The sequence below is a fragment of the Zootoca vivipara genome, chromosome 8, assembly GCF_965207765.1.
Source record: "Zootoca vivipara chromosome 8, rZooViv2.hap1.1, whole genome shotgun sequence".
Classification (NCBI taxonomy): Eukaryota; Metazoa; Chordata; class Lepidosauria; order Squamata; family Lacertidae; genus Zootoca; species Zootoca vivipara.
The window spans coordinates 66,403,179-66,420,816 of NC_142591.1; the positions used below are offsets into that span (position 1 = coordinate 66,403,179).

The following is a 17,638-nucleotide window of genomic DNA, read 5'->3' on the forward strand; positions in this document are numbered from 1 at the left end:
TCTTGGGCCAGCACTGGGAAGACCCAGGTTCAAATTCCCACTCACCTGTGAAGTTCACGGGGTGCTCTTGAGCCGGTCACTGCCACTCAGCTGAACCTACCTTGCAGGGTTGCTCTCTGTGTAAAATAGGGAGGGGAGGACCCAGTATGACACCTTGAGCTCTTTGGAGGAAAAATGTTATATAAAGATAATGAGCAAATACAAAATCCAACCAACTGGGACTCATCCATACCATAGGGAAGCTACTTCCATGTGGGCAGAGTTGCTTGTTTAGATCTTTAGATTGCTGTGGATCTTTTTAAGCACTATGCCACGTGACCCATACTGTGAACTATCACAAATTGAGAAGCACTGCTTTTGAATATTTTAGTGCAACATGCACCAGATTAGGCGTGTGTCCCTCATCCTTGATAAAAAGCTTGTTTCCATGGTTGACCTTGGCCCTATTATTATATATAACCCATGAAAAATCATAGGGAGGGAGAGATTTGGCCTTCGGATAGCCTTCCCTAGCCTGGTGCCTCCAGATGTTTTGAATTACACTACACCTTCCATCCGCCCAGTGGAACACCACTCCAAGACATCTGGAGGCACCAGATTGGGAAAGACAGCCTTAGAGGAACGGCATCCTTTCCCTTTCCACCCACAAAACTCGTACCCTCTTGTCACAATATTAGCACCTCTGTGTTGCCTCCTGGTACCAGACTAGTGACACCAGAGAAGCCTGCATGTGCAACCCTTGCGTAGGGCAATATTTGGAAGCGACGGAATTGTTCTTATTTTTGTCTTCAGTGCACCATTCATCTTGTTTTGTTGGGAGTCAATAACTCTTATTCTGATCAGCTCTTTTGAATGGACAGTTGTGACACAATTCTTGTGCCCTTAACATTGCCGGGCCTTTGGCCCCCGCTTTGAGATAACACCTTGCCTTTGCCAGTGTCGCGGTCACCCTGACCTGCGCAGCACCCCCGGACGTTTTATGGTCTATTGATAACTGCGCCAACGACAAAATAAATATCTGCTGTTAATAAGCACTTCAGACCAGGATAGTGTGAAAGTAAAAATATGTTGCTTTATTGTTCGTACATAAGCGTAATGATTTCAGTATTAGTCTTAGAATGTTCCAAATGACAGATGTTTCCTATACCGGCCTATTACCTCTAATTTATAACTATTACCGGCCTATTACGGCTAAAGACAACTAACTGTATTCATAAATAAGCACACAAACTCTCTATCCGGACTGATTATAACCCACCATCTATGCTCCACCTCAATATTTAAAACCAGCTCTCTCTCTACTAACAACCAACCAACTAACTAACTCCAACCGACTACGTCAACGAACTCTGACAAACTCTGACTAACTGACTCCAGGGGTGGGGTTTTTATACTCAGCCAGAGCCCGCCCCCTTGGGTTCTAACAGTTCTATTTGGTTAACCCTTAGGAACCTGGCTTAACTTTAGGCTGATCGCCTCAGCCAGGTACCTGTGTATGTGTGTATAAACCCATCACACATCTGATAACTCTTTAATTTTTAAGCTCAGGTCTGGTCAAATATATCTTGCTGCCTGAGGCAAAGGGTAACATGGAGCATATGAGCATGCACACACATGCACACCTCCACATACAGGGAATGACCATTTTATGTGCGTTCAAAGCTTGTGCAGATCCGTGCTTTTTGCAGACCTGGAAGAGGGCGTAATGGGAGCAGGGCAAAGGTGTTGAATTGAACTTCAACACAAGTGTCCTCTGCCATGTGTCAAGGCAGTAGACTAACTTAGAGGGCGACAGGACAGGCAATGTGGCAAATGGAGCTCTGCCCTCCATCCCCTCACTGCTGTTTCCTGCCCCCCAGCAGCTGCTACCTGATGCTGCTGCCTCATTCTGCCTAACGGTATGATCAACCCTGCTAAAGTGTTTCCAGAGCCTGTAGTTTTGCAAGGGTAAAGGTAAAGGGACCCCTGACCATTAGGTCCAGTCGTGGCCGACTGGGGTTGCGGCGCTCATCTCGCGTTATTGGCCGAGGGAGCCGGCGTATAGCTTCCAGGTCATGTGGCCAGCATGACAAAGCCGCTTCTGGCGAACCAGAGCAGCACATGGAAACGTCATTTACCTTCTCGCTGTAGCGGTTCCTATTTATCTACTTGCACTTTGACGTGCTTTCAAACTGCTAGGTTGGCAGGGTAAGCAGGCTCTAATATGAGTAGAGAACCCTACCAAAGCTGCAGAACCTCGTAATTTGCAACCTTTGGTTTGTGTGTGTATTTAATTTTTTCTTGTTAACACGTACAAAAACGTATAATTTCCGTTAACATTTAGTACTTTAAAATTTAGAAAAGGAGAAACTGTGTATAAACATGACTACCAAAACTAGTGTAGTATTTGGCTGAGAGCCAGGGTTCTTTAAATCGCACATAAAACAGGGCGTTTTAAATAAAACGCTGTGGTTGCAATGCATCTAGCAACTGCAGTGTATATGAATGGCCGAACAGGTGTGCACCTACCATTTGCAGCAAACCTTGTTTTCATGTACAGGTAGTTGCTGGGGCGTGGTGCAGGGTTAAGGAAGCTTCTTAAAGGGAAAGGTAAACATTTGCTGGAGACATTGGTATTGAGCTGGAACAAAGGCGTTGACTTTGCATGAATTTATAAGGTAACGGATGTCAAAAGAAACTATAAAAGCTGCACTTACTCTGCACAAAGGAGTTTTGTTTATTTAAAGCTCTACTGTGCCCAGTGTTTAGGGCTTGGGGCTGGCTGCAAGATTCTAAAAACCAGAAACAAAAGCAAATGATAAAAATATAATGGGTTGATAGTTTTGTTTAAAATTTAAAGTGTTAGCAATGGATCTCTTAATTTATTTTATGGCATGAAGATGGAAATCCCTGGAGTTGAATATACAGTTCTTTGCCCACACAAACAAACAAAAGGATGCTTGTTTTTAACATAACAAAAGTTGCTAGGAACATGCCTTCTGCCACATCAGACTATTTGTCCGTCTAATTTTGAATTATGTATATTTTCTGCCTGACAGTGGTTCCCCAAGTTACAAGGCTGAAGCCTTTTACACCACCTGCTAGCTGATCATCATCATAAGAATTTTATTTCAAGAAAGAAGTTGCAAAAAACAAACCCAAAGAATTCCCTGATAAGAACAGTTAAATAAATATCACGACCTGCCAAATCTTCCTTTTCCACCCCCTCATCCTAAAAACCAACTCCAGTAGGCTAGCTTACTATATATGAAATATACTGCATCAACACAGTTCTGTAAACCTAGTTTGAGGAGGAGGCTGCTTCAGTTTCACAGCCATTCCGCCCAACATCCAACTTAGTCTGGTTTAGTCCTTGTCCGGAATCTGAGAAATGGCCCAGTCGTTAATTCAAGACCAAGACAAATCCAGCTAATTGTTTCAACTGGTAATGTCTGGAAAATGCAACATGTGTCTGTGTGTAATGGAACGCCCTGCTTAGAGGCAATGGCTGGCTTGAACTCTGAACAGAGTCATCCCTTTTAGGAGAAAGGATATACAGTATAAAGCATATTGTGAGTGCCTGACCATGAAATCCTATGCAGTTATACTTTTGGAGCTGATCAGATGCCTTGTAACCACGGGATCACATTCATCCAGTGCTTTACCAGCTGCACTGGCTCCCGGTGGAGTACAGGGTCAGGTTTAAAGTGTTGGTTTTGACCTTTAAAGCCTTATGCGGCTTAGGACCGCCTCTCCCGGTATGCTACGGGACCGCCTCTCCCGGTATGCCCCACAGAGGACATCAAGGTCCACAAATAATAACATACTGGAGATCCCGAGTCACAAGGTGGTTGGACTGGCCTCGACCAGGACCAAGGCCTTCTCAGTACTAGCCCCGACCTGGTGGAACGCTCTCTCTCAGGAGACTAGGGCCCAGCGGGAGTTGTCATCTTTTCATAGGGCCTGCAAGACAGAGCTGTTCCGCTTGTCCTTTGGACTGATTCAGTCTGACCCCGGTGTTACCCTCCCCTAAGGCTTTATCCTACAGATATTTAAATGAGGTTGCACTTGTAGATTCCTAATTTTAAAATTGAATTTTAACATTGTATTTAATCTGTATTTTAATTGAATTGTTTCTTTTATGCTTGCTTTGATATTCTTGTTGTTAGCCGCCCTGAGCCCGGTCTTGACTGGGAAGGGTGGGGTATAAATATTATTACAGTGGTGCCTCGCTAGACGAAATTAATTCGTTCCAGGACTAAATTCGTCCTATGAAAATTTCGTCTACCAAGGCACCGTTTCCCATAGGAATGCATTAAAAGTCAATTAATGCGTTCCTATGGGCTCTGGGGAAACTGGTGGCGGTGGCGGCGCCTGTTCTCTTGGCTCGGGGAAGGCAGGCAGGCGCTTCCCCGAGCCAAGAGAGCAAGCGCCGCTGCTGCCAACGACAAAGCCGGATCGGACGAAGCTTCAGAAGCTTCGTCGGATCCGGCTCTGTCGGGCGGGGTGGGGGAAAGGCGAAGGAACGATCCTGCGTGGCGGGGGGCGGCGACGGGAGAAGAGCTTCTCCCGTCGCCGCCTCCCGCCTGCCTCCCCCGACATTGAGCGCAGCTTCGGAGGTCTCCGAAGCTGCGCTCAATGCCGGCTGTGCGTGGTGGGAGGCGGCGACGGGAGAAGAGCTTCTCCTTGCCGCCGCCTCCCGCCTGGATCGGACATGAGGCGGGGAAAGACCTTTGCCTTCTTTCCGCGCTAGTGTTCCGCTGGTCTCTGCCGGTTGCCCCTCACTGCTCGGGGCAACCGGCAGAGACCAGTGGAAAACAAAGGGGAACCAGCCGCAGCTGGAAGAAGGCAAAGGAAGATCAGCTGAGAGGCGCTGACAGCTGTCAGCGCCTCTCAGCTAATCTTTCTTTGCCTTCTTCCCTTCCTACAGCTGGTTCCCCTTTTGCTAGACGAATGCCTTTTGCAAATAGGTTTTGTGATCGGAGGTTTTTATGGCCACGCTTCGCAAGACGAAGCGGCGGCCATAGAAAACCTCGTCGTCTTGCGAGGCAACCTCCGATCGCAAAATCCATTCGTATAGCGGAAATTTCGTTAAGCAGGGCATTCGTAAAGCGAGGCACCACTGTATTATTATTAACAATAAATAATTGTCATACAGATGGTACTGCTTCTCCTTTAAAACATCAAAAACAACAACAACATTGGAACAGGTGGTGGGCTATCTAGTTCCCCGCTGTTTTAAGCATGAGGAAGGTCCCAGGTTCATGAAGTGTGAAGAAGGTCCCAGATCAAATAGCCAGGAGTATGTTGCCTGTAGTGGCAACCTGCTGGCAGGGGCACCATTGCTACTTGCAGGAGGAGGGTGGTTAGGCAGAAAATAAATTATTATTATTATTATTATTATTATTATTATTATTATTATTATTATTAAATTATTTATACCCCACCCATTTGGGCGACTCCCAACAGATTTAAAACCCCAATAAAACATCTAACATTAAAAACGTCCCTAAACAGGGCTGCCTTCAGATGTCTTCTAAAAGTCAGATACAGTAGTTGTTTATTTCCTTGAGGGCGTTCCACAGGGCAGGTGCCACTACTGAGAAGGCCCTCTGCCTGGTTCCCTGTGCAACCTCACTTCTCACAGTGAGGGAACCTCCGGAAGGCCCTCGGAGCTGGACCTCAGAAGTCGGTCAAGTGCTCCTACCGGCACACTCACCCCTGTCCTCCCAGTAAGTGGCAGCAACGCCCCTGCTGGGAGACTGTTGCTTTGGCTTGGGAGAGGTGAGCTCCTGCAGACAGCAAGTGATGTGCCAGAGAATAAAATACTGTGCTACCATAGATGGATAAATGGTCGCCTTTGGTAAACAGTGGATTCCTGTGTTTCCAAACTCTAGGTACTAGAAACCTAGTCTCAAATTTATCTCAGGAATTTGCTACACCAGACCATTTAGGCCTTCTGTATTTTCTTCTTCATTTTTTAAACAGCTGATTGTTGATTTAAGAAAATGAGCAAAAAGGTTGTGTTTAAGGTGCTTTTTTATTATCATTATAACTGAAGGCCTATAAAAAAATTTTTTTAAGACTGAGGTAGGAGACACTCTGGCTAGAAAAATTCTGAAAGTGGGGAAAAACCACTTTCAGTTCGGAGTTTTTATATTTATTACGTGGCCTGCTGTCAGAAATGTAATCCTCCGAATAGCATCTGTGTCTGTAACAAATCAAGCATGAAACTGTGTGTGTTGTAATATTTCTGTCCATATTTCTAATGCTACCAACTTCCATAGGTTTCAGCTTGTCATAAATGAATGTGGGAACACTGAGATTTTATGAATGAGAAAGCAAAGCAAGCCTGTCAAAACATTTCCTAGCTATCTTTTTTAAAACTTCTGACAGTGGCTTCCACTGCGAGTCGTTCCACTGCGAGTCGTTGGTATGCGAGTCGTTCCTCGCTAAGCTGACATATGGAAACAAAGCATCTGGAAGACACTAGGTCAAGCATCCCCAAACTTCGGCCCTCGGATGTTTTGGACTACAATTCCCATCTTCCACAACCACTGTTCCTGTTAGCTAGGGATCATGGGAGTTGTAGTCCAAAACATCTGGAGGGCCGCAGTTTGGGGATGCCTGCACTAGGTTGATGAAGCCTGCTGTACAGCCAGCGACTTCACTGTATATATTGTGCAAAATTGAATGTTAATTCTCATTTTACACATGTATCTTTCTCCCACATGGAGACTTGTAGTGGTTGCCTGCATAATGTAGTAAACTAAACACTTGAGCTGTGCTATACACCTATGAAGCATCCTTTTGTCTCTAATTCACCAAAGGGTCTCTTCCCGTCCCCACAGCTTCTATTTAGTATTCTCCCCTCAGCCTTTTACTGTTTTGAACAATAAAGACCTTTTTTTTCAATTTCAGCAAAACCTTTTATCAGTTTTGAGTCTTCTAAGGGTGGTGATCAGAGTAGAACCACTGCGATGAATAAACATGACTTAAGTTTGCCACAGTCATTTGAATGGGCCTGCTGCGAGTAATATCACCCTAAATCCCCATTAATATTACCCCGATTCATGTCATATACAGCCTCTGTGGAGAGCAGATAAAAACCAGTATATTAAAAGTGTCTCAAATACAAAAAAATGTGTTTATTAAATAACATGTGGCTACCCTAGCCTCTACCTGCTCTTTCTGTCAGTACGTTATGCACGGCACAGATTGGGGAAGTGCCACGTTTCGACTGATAAGGTATTGCTGCTGATAATATGAATTTTCAGGGCCCTTTTTATATTTAAGAATTGCAAATGAGGATGGGAGATTGCCTAAGCAAACCTAAGGCCTATTGCTATTTTCCTGCCATTTAAATCTTACGACTTTTATACAGTTTAGATTCTAAATCGAGCTGCCTGTATTTTCGCACACGAGAGATAAGTATATGTAGATCTCTCTCCCACTCTGCCCTGTGATCATGTATCTGCAGTGCCCCGAGCCAAAATCCAACCTATCTCTTCTCCCATCTGTACACGTTGTCTCTGTTTTCTTGGGTTTTTTTTTTCTTTCCTTTTTCAAATGCCAGCTAACTTGCTGCCTACCTTTATCTCTCTAATTAGTGCCAAGCCCTGAGGCAATGGAGCTTGGGTATTGACGTTTTGAGAGTCGAAAATTACCTGCATACATCTTTTGACTACATCTCTCTTCTGCAGATTAGATACCAACACTTGTCATCATGCTGTCTTGCAGTATCTGCAAGGAAAAGAAGGAAAAGAAGATGAAGCTGTGCAGTGTAACTTTAAGGCTTGCAACTTGCAGCAGACTTGCCCTTAGGGAAAAGTCCTCTGGGAGTCCCCTTCTTTTGGCACTGCATGGGATGGAGAACCTGTGGTTCCCCAAATTATGCTTCTTCATGTAGAAGCCCTCAGCTTCTACATAAAAACCATAAATTATCATCCAATCTTCCAAATCTTACATACACATTTTATGACTTCCCTCAGCCACCTCTGGTGATTTCCTTCTTCTTAATTTATTCTCGCATTTCAATAATTCACTATTACTTACTATCTCATATAATCCTCCTTCTTTCCTTCTTCTGTAATACTTCTAACTCTCCTCCCTATAAAACTTCCTGCAAATCTACAAGCATAATTTGGTTTTTAAAAGCTGTCTTTCAAATAGTTTGTAATTTTTTTCCAATCTTCTAAGAACTTCTGGTCCCGCTGGTTCCGAATTCATCCCGTCATCTTGTCTAATTCTGCATAGTCCATCAATTTCGTCTGCCATTCTTCTTTTGTCAGTAATTCTTCTTGTTTCCACTTCTGTGCCATCAACACTCTCGCTTCTCTAGTTACATACATAAACAGCTTTTTATCCTGTCTATTAATATCATCACCTATAATGCCTAACAAAAATGCTTCTGGTTTTTTCACAAATGTATATTTCAACATCTTTCTCCATTCATTATATATAATTTCCCAAAAACTTTAAACTTTCTTACATTCTCACCACATATGATAAAATGATCCTTCTTTTTCTTTACATTTCCAAAATTTGTTACTTACTTTATACATTTTAGCTAAATTTACCGGTGTAATATACCATCTGTACTTCAGGCCAGAGTTTTGGACCCATTGGTTGAAGTTTGGGGTGGAGCAGGATGGCCCTTGGTTCAATCCCTGATATCTTTAGGTAGGGATGAAACCCTGTAGAGCAGCTACAATGCTAACTGGACAAAATTAAGTAGATGGACTAATGTTCAGACTGTACAGTACAACTTCCTAGGTTCCTAATGCCTATGTTCTATTATAATCTATGCTTGACCCAACCCAGTGATGATGCCATAGCAAAAGTATTGCAGCTGGGTGTCCATTTCTGTACCAATATGCACTCAGGCTTTCCCAGTGCCCCATTTTGTTTTGTTTTCTCATATAGTAGGAAGGAGTCCCTGCATTTCCCTGCAGAGGAAAATTCTGGTGAGAACATGTCTGCATTCTCTACTATGGCTTTGTGGGCTAATTCCCAACGACCACTGTGTTCTTATTCCACGGATCACAAGTGTTCACTAGAACAGGCCCAATTTGCTGTGGAATAGAGGGGGAAAGAATTTTATCAAAGGCACATAATTATTCACTGGTTGTATTTTGCAATCAGAGATACATCTTTCTCTATGGAATAGCGTGATGTTTGGTTGTTGTAATCTCTGCCACCTTCCCTCCAGGCTCCCTTCCCTCCAGAGCATCTGTCACTGTGGCATCAAAGTGCCCTTCTACCTAGAGCGGATTTCTGAAGCATGAGACTAAATGATGCTCTGAGACATCCCTGAAAGGCTCCTGAGAATCTAGATAATTGAGCATCAGTCATCTTTCAGAAGCAAAAGTGATAGAGCATTGATGTCATCTTGGCCATGAAGCTAAATTGAAACTAAAAGCACACTCAAAACATATTTTATAGCTTCAGTGTCACATTCTTGTGAACAGCCTTTTCGAGTTAAAAGCCCCCTCCCTCCCCACTGTTTCTAAAGGAGGCTAATAGGGCAGTGTAAAGGTAAAGGTGGCGCTGTGGGTTAAACCACAGAGTCTAGGGCTTGCTGATCAGAAGGTCGGTGGTTCGAATCCCTGCAACGGGGTGAGCTCCCATTGCTCGGTCCCAGCTCCTGCCCACCTAGCAGTTCGAAAGCACATCAAAGTGCAAGTAGATAAATAGGGACCGCTCTGGCGGGAAGGTAAACGGCGTTTCTGTGTTTCTCTGGTTCGCCAGAAGCAGCTTTGTCATGCTGGCCACATGACCCGGAAGCTGTCTGCGGACAAACGCCGGCTCCCTCGGCCTATAGAGCGAGATGAGCGCTGCAACCCCAGAGTCGGACACGACTGGACCTGATGGTCAGGGGCCCCTTTACCTTTAAGACCACAGCGCCACCCGTGTGTGGGCAGTGTACCAAGGCATAAAACCTTGCAAAAGTCACTGATCTCCCTTAATTCTAACCCAGTTCCTATAATGCAAAATAACACAGCATTAATACTGTTACAACAGATTTTGCCCCCCCCTCTCCCCGTGTTTGTGTGTGTAGGAGATTGCCATAAGTTAAAAAATATTGATTTTTAAAGAGGCTTGATCTATTATGGTGTCAGGAGGATGATATTCCATCTTCTAAAATGATGGCCTTTTGTAGTCATCAATTGCCATCACTCTGCTATCTCCGCTTCTCCATCAATATAATTTTGCTGCAGTAGAATTTATTTATCTAACTGGTTTGTATCCTGTTTTTCCAAGCTCAGGGCAGCGATCTGAAAGTTTCTTGCTTGAATTTTCCTCTTGTTAGTGCTCCTGTATTTGAGATTCAGGCATTTTGACCAAATGCACAGTATCCTTGCATATGTAGCATGTATTCTTTGGTAGTCAGAGGTGGTTGGAATTATAATAAGCTGTTCTCATAATGTATTGGGCACAGATGGGGAGACCCTCCAGATGTTGTTGGATTCCATGTCCCGTCAACCCCAGCCAGCATGGCCAGGGATGTTGAGGTTATAGAGCAACATCTGGAGAGCCACAAGTTCTCCATCCCTGGTTGAACAGACATCCTACCGTATGCATGTGTGTTTAAACCTCTGGCTTTGCCATGTAGAAATGTAGCCTGCTGTAGAAAGGTAAACGTCATAGTCCTTGCTCTGCTCACCTTTGCATTCTAGCCACCTGAAAGTTTCCCTCTGGATCGAATGTGGTCCTTGGACTGGGGGGAAGAAGAATCCCTACCTCCGTATAGCCCCATTCAGGCATTCTGCATGCATGCAACCCTGTGTGTGGAGAGGAGGGCAGCAGGAATGTGCTGGCCCAACATCCCTTGGGACACTGGCCACACCCACTGGATGACCTCACAGTGTTCCAGCCACTAGAAGCCTGCTCCTTCATTTTCCCTATGCAGACAACCAGGGGGCATGCTCAGTGCAATGCAGGGTGTGGGGAGGGGAAAGTCCTGCTGCCCCACTTCTTCAAAAGTGCATAATCCATGCAGAAAATCCCTGGACGAGGCTTACATTCAGACAGGAAATGCAGTCCATTTTGCACGTCCCACTAAAGCGGGTTTCTCCCAGACAACTTCCCTCACATCAGTTAAAGTTCAACTGTATTGTTTGCAAGCACAGCGTCGTGATACCATCAGGTACAGAAATGCCGCTGTGCTATTAGCTCGGTCGAGCAAACAAGCTGAGACGGCTGCACCATAAAAAAAAAAAAAACTGGACAGTAATATCGACTTCTGTAATCAGATGAATGCTGTTAAATTCTCCCTGTAAGGCACATTAGCTATATCTCCCTGTGGTTTGTCTTCTTTTTTCTTTAGTCTTCTTTTCCCATTAGCCCTTCCTCTTTCATTTTCTGAACAAATGTCATTGCATAGGGAAAAATTATAAGTGGAATCAGAGGGTTTTCATAAGCCTTTGCATAATTCTGTGTTTTGTTAGTATTCTTAGCCATCGGCAGCGCCGCCATAAGGCCCACTGGAGAAAGTAGAAAGTCATCCTACCTTGAATCTGACCATTGGTCCTTCTAGCTCAGTTTTGCAGACTGGCAGCTCCAGGGCTATTCAGACAGGAGTCTTTTCCAGCCTTACCTGGACATGCCAGGGCTTAGACCTTGAGACCAAGGTGTGTGCTCTACCACTGAACTATAAGCCTTCCTCAGCACAGAGGACTTCTTAAAGAATGGGTTTAGATCAGTGAGTTCAGAATACTGTCATGTGTGGAGATTACATTGACAGCCAGAAGGTATGCAGACTTATCAGAAGTAGCCCACATAACAGTGGTAGGCAGGGCCAATACAAAAGTAGGCGGGGCTACCCAAAAACACACCCACACTGTCTTACACATATACACATGTGCATGTATTCCTACACATCTACACACACACATACATACATACATACATACATACACATAATGCTTACATACAGCAGTGGCAGACCTTGGAGTCTTAAATTTCAGTGGTGCCCTGTGCAATGCCAAAATTCGGCACCTCTTCACCCCTCGCCTTCCATTCTGCTCACTTCGTGCCCGGTGTGACCGAACCAGTTGTGCTTCTCTGAATTCGCCTCTACATACAGCCCACAGATAACACCAGGCTTCCTCAACCTCGGCCCTCCAGATGTTTTGAGACTACAATTCCCATCATCCCTGACCACTGGTCCTGCTAGCTAGGGATCATGGGAGTTTTAGGCCAAAAACATGGAGACATGAAATTGAAAAAAAGAGGGAACCACGGAGAAAGTAAAAGCATGGCAAATGGCCTAATGCAAAGACTCACAGGAAGAGGAGGGGCATTTGCAGGGCAGAAGTGAGCAGGCAAAGAATTGTGGAAAGTAACCAAAATGCTATGGGCCTTAGAGTTTGGGCCTTTTAAAAAGTTGCACCTCATAATGACTGCACAGAAAAGGACTCCTGCATGTGGTGACTGTTCCCACAGTGCTGAGTGATCAGGAAATGGTTGTGGAGAAAGGTGGGGATTTCACATATTGATTAGAATGAGTCAGCCAATTCTTCTAGTACTGATAATATTCCTTTTTTGATTCTAATGCATCACACATGTGAACATGTGAGTTGAGCTGAATAGCTGAGTTGGGTTCATCAAATCACTTCACTGTTGGAAAAACCCTTAAAACAATCATTCCAAACCTCTGTTGAGCATGGATAGATTTCTCAAATGGTGCTGCAAGTGGAAGTTTAAATATTAAATAGAGGCAGGACTTCATTGAATTCTCTTCATGGATAACAACCACTTCTGTACCAGTTTAACTTTTAACTTTCTTCTTCTCCAAATCAGATTTTCATCACGGTAAACTGCCTAAGCACAGACTTCTCTTCTCAGAAAGGAGTCAAGGGGCTTCCATTGATGATCCAGATTGACACGTACAGCTACAATAATCGCAGCAATAAACCCATTCACCGTGCCTTCTGCCAGATCAAGGTTTTCTGTGACAAGGTAAGATGATACGTTGCTCGGTGCTGAAAAGAGGAGAGGGGTGAGCAAGACATTTTTTGTTCGTTTAGCAGTTATTTTAGTCATCAAAGACCTCATTTGTTCATTTATTTGTACCACATTTGTTTCAATGCGTTCATTTTCCTTTACTTTTGTTGCTGTTTCCTTCTACTTTTTAGCTTGGTCACCATTGTAACTTCCTAGAATGTCTTGGGAAGCTGCTTTATTCCTGGCTTCCTTTGGTGTCCACGATTATAAAAATGTAACAAAATCCTTGCAAAACAGGGGGGTGAGGGTGGGAATAGATGAAGAAAGCCATACAATCTAAAACAGCCTCAGGTCTGGGAGTAGGCCTCTCTGTGTTTTCCTCTGGACTCTCACCAGGCCACACAACCTCATTGGCTCTGGTCTGGTCTGGTATTGGTGTTTAATACCCAAGTCCTCTAACCTTGATACAAGGATATTAGTGGGAACAGGCAAAAAAAATCTGACATAAATCTGACATCAGGAATCACAAGACAGAGAAACCAGTAGGAGAACACTTCAATCTCCCAGGACATTCTATACAAGATCTCAAAGCAGCTGTTTTATTACAGAAAAATTTCAGAAACAGACTGGAAAGAGAAGTTGCTGAATTGCAACACATTAGCAAGCTTAAAACCATGGAGCCACCTGGAATGAACAGAGACATAGGATTCTTATCTCATTATACATGATCAAGCTTTCCTTAGCACCTCAGCCCTTGCTCCCCCCCCCCCGCAAGACCAATTGCAGTCGTTAACAGTCGTTAACAGTCATCAACAGGTTTACCACTCCTATCAGCCCATCACCCATTCCCATCACCCCCACCCCCACCCTCTGAATATACATAAGGATCTGGTGGATTCTGTTTCAGTGTATCTGACGAAGTGTGCATGCACACGAAAGCTCATAACAAAATAAAAACTTAGTTGGTCTTTAAGGTGCTACTGAAGGAATTTTTTTATTTTGTTTCAACACGGCTACCTACATGTAACTAGGCAAAAAAAAGTGTGCTGTGCAAACAGCCAGATCTTTCTTTCTTTCTTCCTTCCTTCCTTCCTTCCTTCCTTCCTTCCTTCCTTCCTTCCTTCCTTCCATCAGCCATGATTAGCAACCTTAAATATATATATATATCGAAGCAATGAATTTTGAGTGCTATATTTTAATTATCATTTGTAAAGGTCAAATATTTGCAGTAATCTGAAGATATAGCTGCCTGCTCAAAAGCTCAGTAAATTTCAAAGGCGGGGGGAAGGGTGTCCCTCCCACACAGTTTGCTGGTTTTTGAAGAGTAATGAGGGGAAGGTGGGGAAGAAAGATCTTAAGAGCATGGGCCCCATCAGGAGTGACCTACAGACGACAAGAAGCTGAGCCCTTTGAATTATACATATTCATCACTTTGACTATCCATTTAATTGATACTTCACATTTCATGGTTGGGGGAGAAGGAAATGAGTGTTGACAGATCTAATCAAAGCCATCTTAAAAGCAGGAGAAAAGCGCACAGGAGTAGTTAAAATGTTGCCCTTATCAAACCTGGATCCTGGATAGCTCACTGAGACTTAAAATAGGATTTTTGTGGTCAGCCATGCAAACACTGGCCTGAGGCAGCAAGTGGCTAAGGATTGCTTCTACCTGTAACATTCTGCAGCCTGTTGTTATTGGTTTATTTTTATCCATAGCCTAGTGATCGGGAGCTGATAACTTTTCTGGGCAGTATTGCATTAAAGAAAATGGCAATAACATATAGTTTATAACTGGAATGGGGAACCTTTGGCCTCGCAGATGTTGTTGACTCTGACTCCCATCAACCCCAGGCAGCATGGCTAATGAACAAAGATGATAGGAAAATTAACTATGAACCCCACAATTTGGGATCCTCTCCAAACCTGTGCCAAAGTTTTGAAGGGTTTTGAGTTTTTTTGGTAGTGATTTGCAGCGAAAACTCTTGTGTTTTGCAGTGCCCCACTAACTGAGCAATTGCTACTCAAACCTAGGGCCATGGTTATTAGCTCAAAACCCAATGTTGTCCAATTCACTCCAACCACTCCAAAAAAAGTCTGGCAACAGTTTTTGCAGAATTTTGCAGCAAAAACACCACAATTGGAAGCACCCCACCAACCGAGCAACTGATGATGGATTTGTAGTCCAACAACATCTGGCAGTCCCAGTGAAGTGTGCCTGAGAGCAAACAGTCATGAACAACAATTAAAACTCAATTCTTATCTGCATCAATGGGGCTGCATAAATCAGGACCAATGGTGAAATGGAGTATCATCGGATATTTACTACTATTTACCACCGTATCTAGCATAACAGGTGGGAACTCAGATTCTCAGGCCTCTTCTCCAGGCCTCTTGCTTACCTGGATGGAAGGTGTGTGTGTGTGTGTGTGCAAACCTCTGGATTCTGTGTTTCTGCAGTACAGCCTACCGCACAAAGATAAAAGGTCACATCCCTTGCTCCACCCACTTTGCCTCTGGCCACACCCACCATTGGCATACAAGCACTGGAAGGTTGCCCATGAGTTTAACTTGGCCTTTGGGCTTAAATAGGTTTCCACACCTGCCGGTGGGCTCCTGTGCTAAGCAAAGGTCATAGGAAGTAAATTCCAATGAATTCAATCTGGCTTATTTCTCAGTAAAAATGGTAAAGATCAGGCTGGAAGATTTGTAAGACACAGAAGTGATGTGGTGCTCTTTGTCCAAAAGGGCTTTCAGTTCCAAAAGTGTCCCATTGAAGACCCTGGTTACCTGCTGCTGTCACAACCTCCACTTCCCATGTGTTCCTCTGAGCCATGCATCACTAGAACGGTCATACAAATTTGTGGAGGAGAGGGCTATCAATGGCTACTAGCCATGCTTTTAAATACTAGCTGCTGGAAACCACAGGAGGGGGAAAGTGAGGACTAGATGAGGCATTGGTCTGATCCAGCAGTCTATCCTTGCATTCTTATGTTCCTTAAGCTGAGAGGCCAGGACAGCAAACAGCTGTGAATTTACACAGAAAGCATCCTAGAATGTCCTACGTTTCCTTCCCCCATGATGTGCAGTTCTATCCTCACTAACATTAGCAGCCTTAGGCTAAGAGTTTTCAGGCCAAATTCTTAAGTGCACAAGACAGCGGGTATTCCAGGAGACCAGGTGCTCTTAAAACGTGACTCAGGACTTGTGGCAGAGAGATGGGGAAATTTCTCCTCTTCCTCCGGACAGTGCTTCCTCCGAAGAATCAAGTGTGCAATGGGGGAGTCTTCCTCAAGTCCTCTGGCTCCCGGATGCTCAGCTGTCCCTTTACACAGTTTCAGCTGGCGCACCAACTGGTCCCTTTTCTTGGGAAGGCAGATCTTCCCCCCGCCCCACATGCTCTGGTACATCCAGGTTAGACTCATTGGTAGACTGTTGCAGCATGCAGACTTTGAGGAGCGTTTGTAAACTGCAACTGGCTGCAGAATGCTGTTGCCTTGGCAGAATCAGGGTCTGTTTCAGAGCATGTTAATCTGATGCTTTTCCAACTGCATTGACACCCACTTCAGAGGAATTGTTGTGACCTTGGATCCAGGGGATCTGGAGGGCTCTCTGTTTCCCTAGGAGTCAGCGTAGTGGATAGTGGAGCCTCTGGCAAGCCAGGGGCCCAATTTTGAATGCACCTGTTTTACCTCCACAAGTCTGTTTATGCCATCTAGTGGCATTGTATGAGAATGCTCTTTGTTTTGATAAACAAAGACAAAACTTTTAAAGTTTTCTTTCTCTCTTTAGATCATTTCGATATACTGTAATTCTTTGCCGTTCTGGGTGCAGGGTGTTATCTCTGAGCCGTTCACAACATCTCTTTAGACACATAAATGCATAAATGTTGCAAACTGCAAGGTACAGTAAAGACCCAAATTTGAAGCAGCATGTTTAACAAGGAAGCAAAATACTATCTTAGAAGGGGAGGGGAACTGACAAGCAGGATTCGAATGCAAAACACACACACACACACACACCACCAGATTAAAACCTCATTCGCACTTAAATCAAAACAGCCGAGGAGATAGAAGCTGCACTCATAAACCCTGCTACCAACACGTCTGCCAAAACCATCTGTAGCACTTTCCCGCATACTCTCAAGCTGTTCCCACCAGCCATACCCAAAACACAGCCGATTCCCAGGCAGTCATTTGTCACAAAGTGTACACCTGGTCCAAAACAAAATCCATGCCAACTTTATTTCTATGTAAGATTTCTTACCCGTCCTTCACCATAAGGGTCCCAGCATGGGTTACTTACAATACAAAATACAAATTACAGCCAGCTCTTTCACTCACCTCCATAAAGGGCCGCATAAGGGCAATAAAGGGCCGCATAAACTCATAGCTGCCAAGTTCTCCCTTTTTTAAGGGAAATTTCCTTATGCTGAATAGGCTTCCTCGCGAGAAAAGGGAAAACTTGGCAGCTATGTAAACTGCAACATGTGAATAAGGGACATTTATTTTAATTATTACCCTCACAATCCTGTCTTTCTCCCAAGCATCTCAAGGAGAGAGGGTGAGAGAATGAATGGTGGATCCAATATATTTGTTTGCTTGCTTATTTTGTTGAAAATATTTCAACAAAATATTGGTTATTTGTTATTGTTTTGGTTTTATTATGTATTTTGTGTTGCCATTTTGCATTTTTATGTTGTGGACCGCCCTGTG

At 44.1% G+C, this 17,638-nt stretch overlaps 1 protein-coding gene across 6 annotated transcripts in view; it reads left to right on the plus strand.

The window, feature by feature from the left end:
- The window catches only part of GRHL2 (grainyhead like transcription factor 2), a 79,154-nt gene that overhangs the window by 36,606 nt on the left and 24,910 nt on the right, over positions 1-17,638 (plus strand). For all 6 annotated transcript variants that reach the window (XM_088675757.1, XM_088675758.1, XM_088675756.1 and 3 more), the window contains exon 9: positions 12,784-12,942. In XM_088675757.1, coding sequence (XP_088531883.1) covers positions 12,784-12,942 — 159 coding nt within the window. The remainder of the gene's footprint in view (positions 1-12,783; positions 12,943-17,638) is intronic.